The sequence below is a fragment of the Brienomyrus brachyistius genome, chromosome 11, assembly GCF_023856365.1.
Source record: "Brienomyrus brachyistius isolate T26 chromosome 11, BBRACH_0.4, whole genome shotgun sequence".
In the NCBI taxonomy this organism is placed as follows: Eukaryota; Metazoa; Chordata; class Actinopteri; order Osteoglossiformes; family Mormyridae; genus Brienomyrus; species Brienomyrus brachyistius.
The window spans coordinates 28,259,231-28,279,525 of NC_064543.1; the positions used below are offsets into that span (position 1 = coordinate 28,259,231).

Consider the following 20,295-nt stretch of genomic DNA (forward strand, 5'->3'; position numbering starts at 1 on the left):
GGTCTTTACGTGGCAGAAATGTAAAGCGCATTGAGACAATGTAATGTTGTGATAATGCGCTATATAAATAAAATTGCATTGCATTGCATTGATTATTTTACAAAGGAGTGAAAATTTGTATTTGAACGACAATTTTTTTTTTAGTAAAAAGCTATTTTAAAGTTACTTCACAAACTATTCTCTAAAATACAGGAGGTACTACGCCCTACACCTTGATGGACCAGCCACCTCTGACATAAATCTTTGGGATTCATTTTTAAAAACATATCATAGGTCATGTGGATCATTTTTATTCACAGCAGACATAAAAACAAAACATTTTGAGTCCTAAAAGCTCTGAAAATACATTTCTAGAAAATAGTTAAATATCCTGCTTGAATGACTTGAACTCCCTTTCTCAGAATTGTGGCATGTAGGAGCAGAGAGTGATACTTACAAATATTTCTTATTTTCATAGACATCATGCAGTTTTAACACATGTGGGTGTTCAATGAGCTTCAGAATAGCTATCTCACGCTCCACCTGCAAAGAGACAGTCAGAGACATGAAAGGGAGATGGGTTAGAATATGTTACTCAGAGTCAGCCTGAAGCATTTCCTTGATGAGAAAAGATCAAAATGTGAACAATTTGAAGCCTGGAGGCGTTCAGTGGGAACACTTACGATTTACTGACTGTGGTCCATGTCAATGACTTAGATATCATTCAGAAGAGCAAAGCGCTCAGTGCTTCACAACTCCGTAAACACGTGGCAATATGGAGCACAAAAGAGTGAAATATAGACTAAGGTGAAGCAGGTAAGCCTGTGAGATCAGCAGATCATAATTCTTGCCCTGCGGAGCCGGCACATGTCATGCATTGTGGGAGAGGGCAGTGCTAGCCTTGACTGGGCCACCTGTCCCAGCATGTCCCAATGACCACATAATTAGAATAATTAACCACACACAGAGTATGCCACCCACATTTATTACGGCGGATAGCTATGATCACAATGCAATTAATATGATAACACTTTTCATTAAGTGCACCTTCAAAATGCATTCATTATGCATTCATAGAACATTCAGTGCACCTGCATTCACAATGCATTCATAGAACATTCATAAGCAGCATGCAAGTACACCTTAATGTCCTAACATCCATTAACAGTTTTAATAAACATTAATAACAATCATTACATGAGTATACAATTATGATGTTTATGAATGTCTTATGAATACTTCATGAATACATGATGAAGGTGCACTGAACGTTTTATGAATGCAATATAAAAGCATTATTAAAGTGCAGTTAACGTAAAGTGTTACCATTAATACTAACTTGGAGAATTTCTGACAATTTAAATCATTGGGTTTTCGCTGCATTAAAATGTCATACTGTATAGTGAGTTCCTCCTGGGAACGATAATGATCCCCAGTTTTGCCAAAAATTTGAAAAGCTACAGATGGTATCTTGCATGCAAAACAATGCGCATTTCCCACCTTTTTTCTACCATACATATACTCAACCACCCGTATATTACAATATTATGCTGCAGTTACGGTACATCTCATTGCAGGATTTAACAGCAAGGTCAATTCAAATTGTGCACTTCAGTCTACAACAGTCTCCAAGGTAGGAGAAATGGACTTCTTCATGTTATGCATGCCACATACAAATCTCACTGCAGAAGAAAATTATCAGCTTTGGAATCATAATATTAATATAGCTTAGCTAATCTAGTAAGGGTTGTGTACTGAGTCACACCTTGCTCATTACCTATGCTTGAGAAACATTACCCAATATTATACTGGGTCAACAGAAGGACCCCCACAGCTGGTACCAGAAGACATGAGTTGCTGCAGGCAACATATACTTGCTGCAACATATAATTTATTAGTTGCTTTGTGCTAAATCTTTCATTTCGCTCCAAAGATATGCAAAATGTCGAAATGGTGGCATCTCCAGTGACTATTGTTCAGGTTAGCCTTGTCTCCAGCAGTTACTGAGCACCTACATTCAGCAAAACATCTCCAGAAACACAAAGAGCAGAGAAAAAAGAGCGGAACACTACATGCGTAAGGATATTTTCACAAGCAGAAAGAATTCCCCTTTATTTGTCACCCCATTGCAGTCTCACGGTAATGGTTCCCATTTCTCAGCTTTGAATAGCAACCACACTAGAGTTACGAGTATCTAAACCCTGATGTCCATAAATATGTGACTAAAATCATTTATCTGTGTATGAAATGAATCGTACAATGGAGAGATCATTATTACAAGTACCGAGCATCAAATGACTTCACGTTTTAATTTCTACTAATATGTCAAAAGAGATATGGCAATATTCAAATTTTTAAAAGATGTGATATCACAATTCAATGATATTCACAGGAGTCATCGATCTACAGAGTTTGTAATGGTTCCCTATTCAGTATAACAGCATTATATATGACATAATTATGATGTAGCATTACCAACACTATGCCAATAATGTATCATCACGGGGTCATAAACTGAATTCAGAGGTGCTCCCTTATGCACAGTTTCACGTTCCTCAGTTTCAGTTACCCATTGTCAATTAAAAGAAAATACAAAAAATGGACAATTCATAAGTTTGGGATGGGAATCATCCCTTTGTCATCTTCGCTACCTGCTCGTTAGTCACTTAGTAGCCATCTAGGTTATCAGATTAACTGTCACAGTATAATAGTGTTTGTGTTCAAGTAACCCTTTTAATATAACTTAACTAATAGCTCAGAGTTGTTAAAATCTTATCTAGCTCTGATTTAAAGGAACCCAGGGTTTTAGCTTCCGCTACACTAGCAGGAAAACTATTCCATACTCTAACTACAAGCTGTGCTTCCTCAAATTCATTTTAAAATGTTCTCCCGCTAATTTCCACTTATAGACACGGATGCTAGTATTTAAACTAATATTGAAATAGCCATTTGGCTGAACAGCATCCCGACCTGCTAGAAACTTGTATACCTGGATCATGTCCCCCCTTAGTCTCCTTTGCTCGAGGCTAAACAGATTCAGCTCAGCTAACCTTTCCTCATAAGACATTCCTCTAAGACCAGGAATCATTCTCGTCGCCCCATGTTGAACCCTTTCCAAGGTAGTAAGGTCCTTCATAAGGTACGGGGACCAAACCTGTACACAATATTCTAGGTGGGGTCTTACCAAGGAATTATATAATCGTAGCATCAATTGATTTAAACTCCACACACCTAGAGATGTAACCCAGCATCCTATTGGCCTTTATATTTGCTTCCCCACACTGGCGAGAGTGAGACATGGACGCATCAACATACACACTGAAGTCCTTCTCATAATCAGCTACCTATATTCTGTGGAACCCATAAAATAGCTGTACTTTATATTTCTGCTCCCTGCATGGATTACCTTACATTTATCTATGTTAAATTTCATCTGCCAGGTATCAGCCCAGTTAAATCCAGATCCCGTTGTAGCCTTGGTGTAGTCTGCAAATTTAACCAGTTTACTGTGTGCTCTGGATATTGTTCATTGTATCCTTACACACTGCTGTTTTGTTTTTTGTTTTCTTTTTACACTACTTGAGAGACAACATCTACCGGAATCAAATTCCTTGTATGTGCTTGCACATACTTGGCCAATAAACACAATTCTGATTCTGATTCTGATTCTGATTCTGTATTGGTGTCAATATCATTAATGTAAATTAGGAACAATAGTGGTCCTAAAATTGAACCCTGCAGTACCCCACTATGAACGCAGGCCCATTGTGACACTGTGCCTCTAATAACTACTTGCTGCTTCTGGTCTGCTAACCAGTTTTCGATACAAGCTGCTACAGTTACTAAAATCCCTGCAGCTTTGAGCTTAAGCAAGAGCTGTTTGTCGGGGACAACATCAAAGGTCTTCTGGAAATCTAAGTAGATCACATCATAGGCCTTTTTGTGATCAATTTCTCATGTAGCTTCCTCATAGAACTCAAGTAAATTCATTAACCAGGATCTACCTCTCCTAAATCCATGTTGACTGTCCCAGCAGATAACAATTTCTGGAACAATAAAGTTAAAGGTTGGCTAAGAATATCCCTCATCTCTTTTAAAACTATAGATAAGATGCCATCAGGATCTTGCAATTTATTTATTTTGAGCTTAGCTAGGCTTAGTAGCACTGCCTGCAAGTTTTCTTTTACGGATCCTGCAACACCACTTCTCTTCTTGCCTATCCGGTCTCTATGGAACAACGTATAACCATCCATATTATATTCTTCACCATCATTGTCACTCATCCATGTTTCAGTTATTCCTATAATGTCATAAGTGTCTGATGATATTAAAGCCTCTAAATAATGAATTTTGTTTCTAATACTCCTAGCGTTTAAATACACACAGCAAAGGGTAGGCCTTTCACAGTGCCCACTTTTAATATTAACCGGGGTTTTCCGTCTCTCCCCACCTATATTCTTATCTAACCTCCCTGCCCCCCCAGTCCCTAGTTTAAACATTCCTCAACTACTCTACACATACGCCTCCCCAACAGGTTCCCCTCTGGTTCAGATGCAACCCGTCCGGCTTGAACAGGTCCTATCTGTTCCAGAAAGTCATCCAGTGGCCCATAAACCTAAACCCCTCTTCCCTACACCACCATTTTAGCCACACATTTAATCTCCTTATCTCAGCTAACTTAGCCTGGCTTGCACATGGCATGGGAAGCTTATACGCGACTTCTATAAATTTATCCTGCAGAACAGCCCTCCTACCCTTGCCTATGTCATTGGTGTCAACAAGCACCATGACCACTAGATCTACCCCAGCTGGGGCCAAAAACCTATCCACACAATTCGGAAGGATCCCTACCTGGGCACCAGGCAGGCAAGACACCGTACTGGACCCTCTATTACGGGTACACAAATAACTATCTACACCTCTATTAAATGAATCCCCTACTATTACAACCTCCCTCTTCCTAGCTATGACCTATGTTCACCAAGCTCTCTCGACCTATCTGTTCTTCATTCTCCTCCCTAAAAGGCGTATTACCTCTCTCCTTTAACTCATTGTTGTGTTGGATAGAGCCAGTTGCTCCTCAAGGTCATGAACCTTAACCATGAGTGAGTCTACTAACTTTAATTGCTCCCAGATGAAGTCCGACTGGATGCAAACATCCAGAAGGGCAAACATCTAGCAAACACAACAGTGAGCTGGCCCCATAAGTGGAAATTAGCGGGAAAAATTTGAGAAAGCACTTCTTTACACAGCATGTAGTTAGAGTATGGAATAGTCCTCCTACTACAGTAGTGCAAGCTAAATCCCTGGGTTCATTTAAATCAGAGCTAGATAAGATTTTAACAACTCTGAGCTGTTAGTTAAGTTCTACCCAAATGAGCTTGATGGGCCGAATGGCCTCCTTTCGTTTGTAAATTTCTTATGTTCTTATAATTACCTAACTCACTATGAGCCTGTCCTTTACTCCCAGCCCAGTATATTAATATAGCGTATTTAAACTTTTAGTTGATCTAATTAATGTATAGTAAAAACAATAAAATGCCGAATAAAAAAACCCACTAAATTTACGCTTGCGTTAAAAGGGAACTTTTTCGATTATTTAACAGTGTCAGTGATAACAACCATTAAAATGAAGCTTTTGACCAAATTAACAATTACCAATCTGAGACTACCTTCCTGCTGAACCACATTTAACTAAATCAATTAATGGATTGATTAATTGATAAAAAAAAATCACAGCCACCAACGTAACCGTACTGGCACACAAACACTAAAATATACTTACAAATGATCCAGTCAACCGCTTCAACAGGCGTACAACACAAGTGCACACAGCGTCTACACCACTCCTGCACAGTGCAACAATCCCAGCAGCTTCTACAGCAATCCCAGCCAATGGCTATAGAGTCAATGTATTTAAATTGTATTGAATCAGTTTACATGTGTTGTGTGGTTTGAGGTTATTCTCAAACATCAAAATGAGAGAGTATATTCTAACCTTACTGCATCCAAATTATTTACCCATTCAGTGCAGATCTTCAGGGTCTGATAACTAACATTAAATGTAAGTAAATATGACATTTATAGAACGGAATAAGTAATTTATCAGTAGTTTACACTGATTTTTGACATGCACTAGGCTGAGTAAGACAGATGGAAATATTTATTTACTTGAGGTCTCATCCAAACTGAGTGGGAGAAAAATCTATTGCTATTACTGATATTTAGTCTGTATAGAGAGTATGCTTTTCACTGCTAGGTCCATGCTCAGACCTGCTGTCAGATGCAAGATGAACAACATTTAATAGTGTGCAATTAAACACACACGCAAACTAAATGATTTTTTCCATTTTTGCAATTTTTATGTTTGTCATTTCAGATGGAATCACATTATTGTGCAATTAAATTAAATTCTAGTAGCAGGCAGAGATGGGGATTGTAGAGTGGGCTATAGTAACTGAATGCTGCAGGCAGTGTAGCTATTTGAAGGCACACTATAGCAGACAGCTGGATGTCTGCGCTTCGTTTGAGTGTGCAGGAGCAAGGGGTGAGAGCTTTCCCACTCTATTTTTGCCAGGGATGTTTCCTTCCCCTGACAGTTTACTCTTCTCGTGTTTGTAACAATTTATTTTGATTCCAGACAAAATTTAATTTCAAGTTAATATGCCACACTTTTCCCCTCCAGCGATCCACAGTGTGTTTGATGTAACAAAATGCAGAACACAATGTCATCTCCAGCCCTAAAACTCTGTTTTTCCCTGCGTGGTTTTCATGTTGCTCGTTAGATGATGAGAGCCATGTGGGGGTCGACACTGCGGTGGGAAAGCAGCGTCTTTGTGACACCACTCCCATTATGTAATGTGATGCAGAGGAGCATGCCTGAAATCTGCCACGTGCTACCAAATAAGTACAACTATATTAAGTATAACAAGTGACATTAAGGAAGCGGTACCTCCTGTACTTTCATCATCCTTCTACTGCTCTGCATTCTACCTCACACTGATTCCTGTCTTAGCCCTTCCTTTCCCTTCCTCCATCCATACCGTTAGCCTGTCGTCATAGAACACAGATAACAAGGCTGCCATTGCAGGCCAACCATACAACAGATTAAAAAGCACACATGGGTGAGCGGCTTTCTGGGTGCAGCCGTTTAATGATGGTTGCCCTTAGCAGCCTACTAAGTTTGCATAGTCTATTAACACCGGAAATGTGGGACAACCCTTATAACATGACACCAAACTGATGACTGCACAGCAGGCACAGCTGTATGAACAGAAGAACAGCAATGGGGGCAAAGCAGGGTTAATAACGTGAGACTCCTGGGGCAGCTATGCATGGAAAGCGTACAGAAGCAGCCAATTCTCAAACTCTTATTATAACACTCAACCGATTCTCTGTAAGCATTTTGAGAAGTTTCTTGAAATACCTAATCTATGGAAGACAAATGTGAGGAGCAAATCACAAACTAACTTAACTGAAGAAAGACTGAATATATGATTAAGCAATAAAAAGGAAGTCAATTCAGCAAATCATTAGTCATAGTATTCAAGTTAACCTGAGAAGGAGCCTGAGCTGAGTGAGGCCTGCTTTCTCAGCAGAGTGATTGTGGGAGGACCTGTTAAGAAGGCTGCTGCCTCACTCAGGGACTTCCTTTTGTTTGGTTTGCTGATGTTCTTTCCACCTACACTCAACAAAAGTAGTAGCAGGGATAGAAGCCTAAAGTGACTCAGTTTCCCAGAGGTTAAATATTTATGGTATGGCTGAGTTATTTTTCTCAATATCATAAAAAAACTATTATGGGGCATATGATTAGCATGTTTGCCCTTTCAAATGGCAGGAGCCAAAATTGGTTTTGAAATTGAGTGCGACAGGCCTAGGGCGATACATTAAAATCCTTCAGAGGAGAAACATCCAATAGCTGCGACGCAGAAGATGTTATCCAGATGGGATTCCTGGAGACGGCGCTGGGGAAATTACCTCAGACCTTCACCCATTTTTACCAAGGGAAACATCCAACATTTCTATATGACCAGCCAGATTCAGAACCTTCAAATAAAGTCCAATGTACCATGAAGGAACATGATATTGTGGTTACTCTACCGCAGATAAGTAGAAATATATAAGGTTAAAGTTATTGGGAACTAAGACCAGTGACAGCATGGTGATATTGTAGTATTGCCCGAAGACAAAAGCGATATATCTACCTATACATTTTTAATGGGACATCTTTGAATCTTGATTTGCGTGGAAAGATTGACAGCAGAAGAAAATACACTTTGGATAAAGGAATAGCATTTTCTTTAATGTTTTTGTTCTTCTGTCACTGTCTATAAAAAATGATATCTGACTACTTTGTCTGCACGTTGGCTTAGGTTAGTTCATAACAACTTATGCATGTAAAACTTTATATACAGTATGCATGCATTTATGTATATATCAAGATCAGGCAGGCAGTCAATGCAGAATGTTTTTCATCATTTGATTAAATGATGACAGCTATTAACCACTCACAAAACCAAGACCAGACAAGTAACTGTCTGTGATCTCAGACATCTAACTTTATATTACAAAAAAAAAAAAAACATTTCAACAATGTCAAAAGAATAACTGGGTCATTTTTTCCACCCAGAATTCATACATAAAGCGCATTTAACTGTGAGGTCAGTGGACATTTTCACCAATAGATTGGTGATTAAGAATGATGTCTGTCTAAGGTTCACTCTTGTAACTGCATGGGTTTGTCACCCTTCTGCTTTTGGCACAAATAAGAATGACCCAAGGAAGCTCTGCTACAAACTACACCCCTGTACCTATGTAATTAAGCTAGAAGACTCTGCTGTGCACATGTCATGCAGCTCTACCTTCCCTTTAGAATTGTGTCCATTGACAATTGACATAAAATACACCTGATACACAATATACATACACACATGATATACATACGCACATGATTATAAACACAAACTTAAATGCAATCATCCAATTTTGCAATCTGAGATTTTATGCTAATCCAAGAGCACATCCCTTTCAACACTCAGCACACATGAGAGTTTATTGATGGTTGTAGAATCTCTTGATCAGACAAGAGAGACATGGAATCCAATACACAAGAGAAAGTAGTCAATACTTCAAAGGAGTCAATGCTGTATTTTTACAGTATGGGTACAGATTCAAAAGACTACCTCCATCATAGAGCACTGGGGTGTTGAAAAAAGCATAAATAATCAAGAATAGTTTTCTGCTCCAAGGACACATCTTGGCACTCCCCTCAAAATCTGCCCTCCACCACACCAACTATTCAGCCCATCATCCCAATGATCATGGTGACAAATAAATCATGCAGTCACCTAAACCAATCAGAGAGAGTACACAGAGTGACAACACAGACCTGCAGCGACAGACTTATTAAGCATAATGGCTTGGATAGTAGGGTTTGCAGATCAGGGGTCATTGTGCAAACTTACTTAAAGACAAGAATGTCACCACTATTTCCACATCCATTCCTCAAGGAAATCACTTTACAGACATGTGAGTTTCCAGGGTTCCCAAAATGCAGCCTCTCAATATATCATTCCATGACACAAAGGGCTGGACCATTCGCTACTCATTAGGTAGGTCTAAGGCTAGTTACAGTACAGCTTCAGAATCACTACCCAGATTGCATACTGGGTAACTTTACAATATGGTTCCTTCGTAACTTGCAACTGAGTAACTACTGAAGTACACATCATGAACAAATTAAATATGTTCAAAATTCAAAATTGTGTGGCGTTGGTGAACTGCCTTCTGCTATCAGAGGTCATTTGCATGTTTCCCAGTGTGCTGCGCTATCGCGTTATTTTTAAAACTTGTTTTGTTCCCGATTGTTGTGTGTGCCCTTGCCCTGTCATATGTGAACCTGGTCCGATCCTCGCATGTCTTTAGCCATTGCGTACATTACCTGCTGTGTGTGTGCCTTACAGTCCAGCATCAGACAGTATTTGTCTTGCATATCAGAATTGTGGTGTGCGTATATATTTGTCTGGTTAAGGGATGATGATAAAAAGTCTGGAATTGAAAGGCATTGCTTGGCTTCTTGGTCACAGAGTCTGGGTTTGCTGGGTGCCAGTTTTATATGTGTGTGTGTGTTTGTGTGTATATATATATATAATCCTGAGGTCACCGAACCGGACACCCTCAACGCCCTGGCTGCGCCTAGAAATTCTGTCCATAAAAGCTATGAACAGAATCAGTGACAAAGGGCAGCCCTGACGGAGTCCAACCCTCACCGGAAACGAGTCCGACTTATTGCCGCCCATGTGGACCAAACTCTGGCACCGGTCATACAGGGACCGAACCGCCCTTAAAAGGAAGCCTGGTACCCCATACTCCCGGAGCACTCCCCACAGGACTCCCCAAGGGACACGGTCGATATTGTATGTAGACTGGTCGGGCAAACTCCCATGAACCCTCCAAAACCCTGCTGAGAGTATAGAGCTGGTCCACTGTTCCACGGCCAGGGCGAAAACCACACTGCTCCTCCTGAATCCGAGGTTCGACAATCCGGCGGACCCTCCTCTCCAGGACCCCTGAATAGACCTTGCCAGGGAGGCTGAGGAGTGTGATCCCCCTGTAGTTGGAGCACACTCTCCGGTCCCCCTTCTTAAAGAGGGGACCACCACCCCGGTCTGCCAGTCCAGAGGCACTGCCCCCGATGTTCACGCGATGCCACAGATGTGTATCAACCAGGACAGCCCCGCAGCATCCAGAGCCTTGAGGAACTCCGGGCAAATCTAATCCACCCCCGGGGACCGGCCACCGAGGAGCTTTTTGACCACCTCAGCGACCTCCACCCCCGAGATAGGCGAGTCCACCCCCAAGTCCCCACACTCTGCTTCCATATCGGAAGGCGTGTCGGTGGGATTCAGGAGGTCTTCGAAGTATTCCTTCCACTGACCCAAAACGTCCCGAGTTGAAGTCAGCAGCGCACCATCCCCACCATAAATAGTGTTGATGCTGCACCGCTTTCCCGCCCTGAGCCGCCGGATAGTGGACCAGAATCTCCTCAAAGCCGTCCGGAAGTCGTTCTCCATGGCCTCACCAAACTCCTCCCACACCCAAGTTTTTGCCTCAGCAACCGCCAAAGCCGCATCCCGCTTAGCCTGCCGGTAGCTGTCAGCTGCGTCTGGAGTCCCACAGGCCAAAAAGACCCGATAGGACTTCTTCTTCAGCTTGACGGCATCCCTTACCACCGGTGTCCACCAGCGGGTTCGGGGATTGCCGCCGTGACAGGCACCGACCACCTTACGGCTGCAGCTCCGGTCAGCTGCCTCCACAATGGAGGCACGGAACATGGCCCATTCGGACTCAATGTCCCCCGCCTCCCCCAGGATATGGGAGAAGTTCTGCCGGAGGTAGGAGTTGAAACTCTCCCTGACAGGGGATTCCGCCAGACGTTCCCAGCAGACCCGCACTATACGCTTTGGCCTGTCAGGCCTGGCCGGCTTCCTTCCCCACCAGCGGAGCCAACCCACCACCAGGTAGTGATCGGTTGACAGCTCCGCCCCTCTCTTCACCCGAGTGTCCAAAACATGCGGTTAGTGAAACTAGTGAAAAAACCATCAGAAAAGATGAGGAGGGAAAAATGCCAGTGGCCTCCACCTGTTAAACCATTCCTGTTTTGGGTGTCGTCTCATTGTTGCCCCTCTAGTTCACCTATGTGATAACTTCAGTAATACCAAAGCAGCTGAAACTCCCTCCGCTACTTAACTGACCAGATCAATATCCCAGAAGTTTAACAGACTTGATGCTATACTCTGATTAAAAAGTATTCCTTAATTGTTTTTGAGCAGTGTATATACACACACATACACACACAAGGCCTATAAAAAGTGTTTGGTTTTGTCTTGTTAAAAATATCATATTTACCTCCATACTGTATTCATCATCACTACCCTCTCCAATCATACTGCACTCCCGCCCGGGTCAGAATACCTGAAGTATGGCTGTCACTGCGGTCACTGCTGCTTTGCCGCACCTCGGCTGGCACCTCCCTTACCGTGCCACATCACATCACCAATATACCTAAACACAATGCAGAGTGTCAGGACGGGAGGGTCTTGGGCCTGGCCTGCCCTGTCCAGAGTTATTGAATGGGAAGCAGCACATTGCCAGGGTTACATAAATATTTATTTAGTAGATAGGAGATGCCCTATGCCTTTATTATCTAGAAATTTGACTAATAATTTTATAATGTTTTCTCCTGTCTAAACTATTTCTCAAGCGCACTCTCTCATCTCCAGTTCTTGACTGCTGTCAGTGTCCTATTCTCTGCAAGTCTCTGGACCAAGTCTCACGCAAATTGGAGACATGTTTGGCAATGCATCGCATCGTATCGTGTCAAACTGTACTGCATTGCAATAGCGGTGAATCACATCACATTGCACCAGTACACTGTCAGAGAAAAGAGAACCAATTTGTACCTTTGAGGATCCAACCCCTTGTCACCGAAGCTGCACCCTCAAGGGTCTGCCAGTTGTTCCCTAGCTGTAGGTATTGTACCTTTTAAGACTATGAGGAACATTCTTGTACCATCAGGGGTACATTAATGTTGTTTGCACTTTGGAGATGTTCCTCAGAGTCCATTTCTGTACCTTAAATTCGACTAAAAATTACATTTACCTACAGTTAGGGTACAATTGGCAGACCTTTGAGAGTACTTTCTTTTTCACAGTCTATAACTGTGTACATTACTGTGCAAAAGTCTCATAAAATGATGTTTAAATGACCTTCATGTTGGTGTAAATCTATGACTTATGTCTGTCAAAGTGTGTCAGCTTAGACATTTCAAAACATCTCCTAAAATTACCACGGTATTTGCAGCAACTGTCCATATATACCCATGTATTTTTTGACTCAACCACTACCTCGTCTGGCTAATAAATATGAGTTATTTAATAAATAAATTAATTAATTAAGCTGGTGGAGAAATTTAACAAACACATAGAATGGCTAAGGTACTCTTAAGGAGATGTTTGGGAACCAACGCGGAGTTTACCTAGCCACCCAACAATATATCAATAACGTTTTGTAGAATAGATACATTTCTTGTTCATTTTTATTGTGATACCATTAATTATTTTTTTTCTGAGCAAATATATACGTACTACCAACATAAATAGCCATGAACGTTTTCTTTGACTGCCAAAGACTTTTGCTCAGTACTCTATCTTTAATGTATTGGATCAGATTGCCAATGCATCAAGATGTTGGCAATGCTTCTCCATGATGGAGATGCACATTCCTAATAACTAGTATATGATCACCAATTTGCTTTTAATTAAAACTTAGTTTGTGGTTAATTGATACATTAAGTAAGAGTTGGTTCAGAGTTAGCCTCCTCCTGGGGTATTCCCTGCCTTATATAGCCTCTGGGATATGTTCTGGACCCCCGTGGCCCTGAATAGGATAGCGGTTACAGAAGATGGATGGATGGATGGACGGATGAATCAGGATTAATTAAGAGCAAAATAGTATAGTATTTGTGCCCCCTCAAGTAAAGTGTTACTACACACTGTCTAATTTAGAATGCAGCTGATTTAGTGAAAAGGAGTCCTTTCTTGCTATAGGGTTAATTTTCAAACTTTACTCGTTATATTAGCCCATTGGCCAAATACAACAAGATAAGTAGTAGAAAAAGTAGTGCTCCATTTAGGAACCCAAGTGAGCTATTTAAGTTCTCTTCTACAAGCATGCGGTACACTGCATTATTCTGAACAACAGACCAAACTTGCATAAAGATACAGATGTAATGATGCCTGATTACAGCCAGCCTGGTGTTTGAGAAAGAGAGGAATGGACTGTTCCCAACTGCACGCTCAGGCTTTGTTCTACACTGAAATATATTGACTGATCAATGTCATTTTATATACATGCTTCCCACTCAACTGCTCCTAATAGAAATTCAATTACTTTTTAAATGATCTGAATTGATTTGTGCTGTGCAGGGAGCTAAAAAAGCCTATTTAATTGAAACTCAATGCTAGGTCAAAGAGTAGTAGAGGGTAATTACTTGAAATCTCGGCCTCTATATCATTGCGACACATGTAGCTGGGGCATCATACTCCCTTCGAAGGAAGATGGTACTTAACTGCTTTTATATCAGCTTAATTTGAGTAGATTCCAACTGTTTAAATGGAACAGCAGCCTGTCACACATTCAGCACCCTATGAATCAGTTGATTCTCTTGATTAAACCTGTTTTTAAAATATTGTGAACAATAAGTGGAGAGTAATAAATGCTGAAAAACAATTTTATGTAATATTGCCTTTTTATCTTGCTTTGCTTGGGGACTTTGTAGCCAGTTATAAAAGGCTTTTAATTTAGATTCAGGCTTTTAAATCTGACCTATGAAATTACTGTGAAAATGGCCAAATCTATGATTAGACCCCGTCATTGTGCTAAAAGCAGTGAGGCATCTGGGCTTCATGGTAATGCGATCTGGTGTGAATCGAATAGTGAAAATATCATCAGCCACATTTTTTTTTCTTTTCAGAAATGCCTAGAGGCCCAAGTATGCGCAAATGCTTATCGTTGTAGATCATATGACACAGCATTCATGCAGTAAGCATACTCGCTAAATTTTAGTCATTTCACCTGTGACTGAAAATAACATCACATCATTTGTTACAATGCAAAAGAGGCAAACTGCAAGATGCCCAAAAAATTCAGATAAATACACTTGTTTCTCTTTTTCAGCCAACCTGCGGTTATGTAAGGTATAATAACATTCAATAGCACAATCAGTCCTGATGATAAAAGCCCTGGAGGACGGCCTAGTCCTGGCATAATGAGATGTGCACATGAGACAGAGGATGGCGTGTGTGGAGGCAAAGCATGTGGCTAGATACTGAGGAAAGCCCTCACACTGTAAGTTCTTCCGCTGTGGACTGACTCCCCCAGAGATTCCCATCACTAAATAAAGACAATACCATACAGCTGCATCTGTACTAATACAACGTTCACGACCACCGCTGCAGTAAAATCGATAACCCTTGCGCAGCCTTTGGACAGCAAGTTAGAAATGCATTATTAATCGTGTCCCTGACTGAGTCTTTCACAACAAGCTGCATGAATTGAGCCCAGTGGTTCATCTGGAGCTTCATAGAGCAGCACCTGTCTAATACATGTATTTGAAAGGCAGAACTGGCCTGTTAGCCGGCATCCTGCCCCCCAGCCCTTCTCCTCATCACCTCTCACTCCCCCCTCTCCTTATTCACCAATGCACTAAATCTGAGTGCAGACAGGAGGCACAGGTGTGCAGTGCTGCTTCGGGAGACAAACGGTGGCAGAGGGTGACAGGCGATGACTCACTGAGGACAGCCATTATAAGTGTGACAGGCAGAGTGAAGTGGATGAGAGGAGGAGAGAGGGAAAGGATAGTGGCACTCAGGGTGAGACGGTGGAGAGACAGGCGGGCTGAGGCAGTAGGAGAGAAAGGACGGCTGAGACAGTGGGTGAGATAGCGGGAGAGACAGGCAGGCCATGACAGGGGGAGCGACAGGTGGGCTGAGGCAGCAAGAGAGATAAGATAGCCGAGACAGAAGGTGAGATAACGGGAGAGATAGGCAGGCTGAGAGAGGGGGAGAGACAAGGGAGATACTGTACAGGCAAGGTGAGAAGGTAGGAGAGACAGGTGGGCTAAGATGGCAGGAGAAACAGGGGAGAGACAGGCTGAATGAGACAGTAAGAAAGACAGGCTGAAGAGAAATGCCAACATTCACATGCTTATAGGCAACTTTATTCCCCTAAAAATGCATAAAATGTGAATTTTCAGGAAAATAGCCAATACGAAACAAAACCGGCAAAACCAACATGACATCAAATAGAAAGAGCTAAAATCAAGAACCGTTATCTACAGCGGGTTTGCCAAAAAAGCTTGTGCAGTTTCATGTGGGTCAGCACTGGAAACGCCGTGATTAAGAGCATCTTCTGGGCACAAAGAGAGGTTCAGGGCGTCCACCACGTACATGAGAATGCTCAGACAGACAAGAAAAAGAATGGCTGTCACTAGCTCTGCCTGATCCTCTTGGCAATGCTTCCCCACTGCTCTCTTAAGATTGCAGTGTGAGGCTGGGCTCTCAAGGGTCACCCTGTGGCCCTTACATTTATGGATATTTGCTACCTTGGTTTTCCAAAATATAACATGTTCATTTTAATGCTTTACTGCTATTCTTGCATTCGTTTGAAAATGGCAGCAGCAGAGAGGCTCCATTATTTCTATTTCTTCAAGCTGCTTTAGATGTCAGCACTAAGCAGCGGCTCCTTATCTTAGCCAAAGCTTTATATTACTGATGGCCAGGCAGCAGTGGAGAGAACATATGAAAGTCATTCATTTTATTTTGTTTCTCCCTCTCTAAACTTTGCAGATAAAAGCTTACCGCAGCATGCTAGACCACAAAAGAAAAGATTCAAGATCTATAGTCATTTTGTTGGGTGGGGGGATGGACAAAGGAAACATTGAGACAGAAAATTATAGAACTGCCATCCCAGTGTCAAGATAACAAGATTAGGGTCAGCTGTGACTCATCCAATGCATAGACACAATTGCAGCCTCATTTGTCATTTGACAGAGCTTATGAGAACGAAATAATATCATATTGCAAATGTATACAGGACAATACAACTGTATAGTTGTATGGATTCATTCTCAGCACACCCAGAAGGTAAGAGAACAACATCATATGATCACATGCTGGACAGTCATGGTGCAATGGTGTACTGCAGAATGACCGGTTGTGATTATTTCTGAGTCCCTAAAGACATCAGACGACAGCACACACGCAAATTTACCAGAGAGTTGAGAAGACACCAAAAAATGCGAAGACATCAAAAATGGGATCAGTGACATCCTGAATTGCAGTCCTTCTCCCTCTTGACCTCTGTCTGTCTTTGGCTACATGCATGATGAGGTAACTGGGACAACTGGTAGGACAATGATGTTCAAACTGGTCTTACAGTGAAAAGGCTGCTGTTTTAAGTCTCAGAAGAGGTCCAGCTTTTGTTCCATGGAATGAGCTGCCTAACTTCCGTTCCTTTGGTAAAATACCCAGCTGTATACACTGGCAAAATTGTTAGCTATTTGGTTTGCTGAGTTATTTGATAAGCGACTACATTATACATTACAAATCTAACCTTGTTTTAATCACAAAGAGCTGCTTCACTTCCAGGGACCTCAGAAACCGGCTGTTAAGGTACATTTGCCTGGATCCTCACCCCTCCATCCCCTTCATGCCATTCTGCTTTGAAGTGTCCATAAATGTGAAAAATGTGAAGGACTTCCAGATATTCAAACCTGGGGCAAGGCAGCGAGTCCAGTAGGAGCAGAATTAAGGAAATAACTTGTTATTTGTTATAACTAAATGGTTACAAGTGGGGAAAATCCCAGTGGGGGCTCAGATTTTGTACCTTTGAGGTGACACTGGATTTCTCCAGGGGATCATAAAAACATACAGATGGGTAAAAAAATGAAGGCAAGTAGGTCACTTTTGATAATCGCCTTAGTTAAAGTAAAGTTAAGGGGTGGGGGGGGGGGGGGGCACAAGAAATGTCTAGCGGATCAGTTAATATGCAAAACCCGCAGACAAAGGCATAAATAATCAATCAGGCTGACTGAATGAAATCCAACTGAATGAAACCGGATAAAAACTGATGAAATCTATGAGAAAACAATGGACCACCATGAGCAGATTACTTCTGGTTAACTGGGTCTAGAATTATCTTACTATTCTGCTCCAAACGCTGGATTCTGAACCAGTGGGAGGGATTGAGGGGAAGGCAGTGGGGGCGGGCTTCTGATTCTTGAAACAATTTAGCTTTTGAGCATAATTAAAATCATTGCCTAACTCATGGTGCAAGGATAATCCATGGGCTGTTGTCAACTTAAGCACACCGGCAGCTCCAGCAGTCATTATTATTGGCAGAAACCCACAGGATCAGATTGAGAATTGCTGATGAGATACGTGGTGCTGTCCAGGAGAACAATGCAATGTCGCGACAAACACTGAGCTTAAAGGTCTACAAGTAACAAGCTGTGCAAACTGGCTCGTGTTGGGTTGCCGTCGCCTCTGATCGTGCAATCGCTCAGATCTCCTGTGATCAGCACAATGGCAACAAGATGATGCAGGCAGTTAAAAGAAAGTAGGACACTGCTCTTCCAGTACATGTGGTTTTTATAAAGGAGAACTGAATTCTTTACTATAGGCACGCAGAACAAAGCTAATCAAATGCCCACAGGATGATGGTGTAAACCCCAGGATGTGGAATTCACAGGCCCATCTGAAAGGTCATGTTTTATAAGAAAAGAAACAGATAGCATGTTATAATCTTAATATTCTTAAGAGGACCCATTTCAACTTCACTACTGGATTTCACTCTTTCACTGTCACCTTCAATCCAATGGCACAGCGTTGTTTGTACAGGCATCCTGACACCTTATAATAGAGATTCCCACCCTGTGGCAGAAGACACTTCATCACGTGTCATTTCATAATATTATGAAAGCAGATTGACAGCAGTCCATCCATCCTCATCAACATAGGATATGAAATTATTGCTCCTATATCCATAGATTTTCAGTATGGCTTATCCAGTGCAAGATCATGGTGAGACTGTCGCCTACCCCAGGCAGCGTCTTGAGGCTGGAGACACCCTCTAAGGACATGCAGACACACACACTGACATACACACTGATACGCTATGGGGCATTTGGAATTGCTGATTCACCTAACTGCATCCTTTTGGATTACAGGAGGAGTCCAGAATGCTGGGAGAAAACCCACCTGAAGACAAGAGAAACATGGAGGCTCCACACACAGAACCGGGCTGAAAAACAAGCCCACAACCCTGTGATTGTGAGGCCACAGTGCTAACCATTTTAGCACCATTAACATGCTACATATAAAGAGCAAATTCATAGCTGCCAGTTAGCACTCCAAGCCATACATTACCACTAAAAATGGTCTGAGCAGAAAAAAGTTAAAAAGTCTGTGAACTACGGGAATACCATTAAGTATGTTATCAATGGGTTTATGGCATCTGGCACCTTGCTTAAAATAATATGAGCTGGTAAGTTCACATAAAAGAAAACCAGCAAAATTTTATGAATCCCCTGTCATGCAGTAATACTGTGTAATGCTTTTAGCCTAAGGTTATAAAGATGGTGCATGTGAATCTGTGTCACCTATGAACAGCACAGTGCACTGATGGATATTGGGATGTGTGCTTTGATTCATATGAAGATCAGTGAGAGCAGTAAGGGAGCAGCATGCATCAGGATGAGGGGTGCAGGTATTGGGGGTTTCATAGGAGAAAGGACACAGGCAGGCATACATACATACACAAACACACACACACACACACACACACACACACACACACACACACACACAAAAGTTTGTAATTATATCTTTTTGGGGACTCTCCCTTCATTTCTATAGGGAAGATTCTAATCCCAACGTGACAGCCTTCACCCCTACCCAGCCCTAACCCTAACCATAAGTAATCAAACAAAATACAAGACTTTTGGCATTTTTAGTTTTTTTTTTTGATGCATTCACAGATTTGTATAAAACTGAGGTTTATATTGTGGGGGATCTGAGCAATGTCCCAGGGCTGCCAAGTGTCCTTTCATGGGAGTCTCATGCATTTGGAATGATTATTCTGCACTCGTAAGCCCTTTGATTCATCACGAATCATCACGAGTTAAAGTTAAAAAATAAAAATAAATTAAATTTTGTCGTTTTAACGCAATTGTCTATCGTGGCTACATGGCACAGGTAATCATCTACCACTTAAACTTTAAAACATTTATTCTGCCTAATTCTGACATGTAATTAAACGAAAATCAATTTACAGTATGTATTATGTATTTATGTATTATTTATGTTTTGTCTTCAATCAACGAAAGAAAAACCTTCAAAAATTGGAAATATTTGGAAATTTCAGAAACTGCAGCAAGGCGACCCCCCAAAAAGCCAATTCTCCAAAAAAATGTAGTTACTCCTCCAGCAAACCGGCACAAAATCCTTGGCAGGTCTGATGTCTCCACAAGCTAAAAAGTAACACGTTTACCACACTGTAGGGACATTTGGTTCCAACAATGTGGTAACTACAAACCTGTACATTGCAAGCATGCACGCACACACAATCACACATGCGCCCACACACTCAGAGACAGACAAAGATGCACACACACAGACACACACAGACCTGTACTCTTGTCTTTGAAGGGACAGCCCATTAATCTCTTTAGGCAAAATCCTAATCCCAGCAATGACA

The 20,295-nt window shown here is 41.7% G+C and overlaps 1 protein-coding gene across 5 annotated transcripts in view; it reads right to left on the reverse strand.

Annotated features, from left to right (window-relative positions):
* The window catches only part of brsk2b (BR serine/threonine kinase 2b), a 169,087-nt gene that overhangs the window by 53,775 nt on the left and 95,017 nt on the right, over nt 1-20,295 (reverse strand). For all 5 annotated transcript variants that reach the window (XM_048969745.1, XM_048969744.1, XM_048969743.1 and 2 more), the window contains exon 3: nt 437-522. In XM_048969745.1, coding sequence (XP_048825702.1) covers nt 437-522 — 86 coding nt within the window. The remainder of the gene's footprint in view (nt 1-436; nt 523-20,295) is intronic.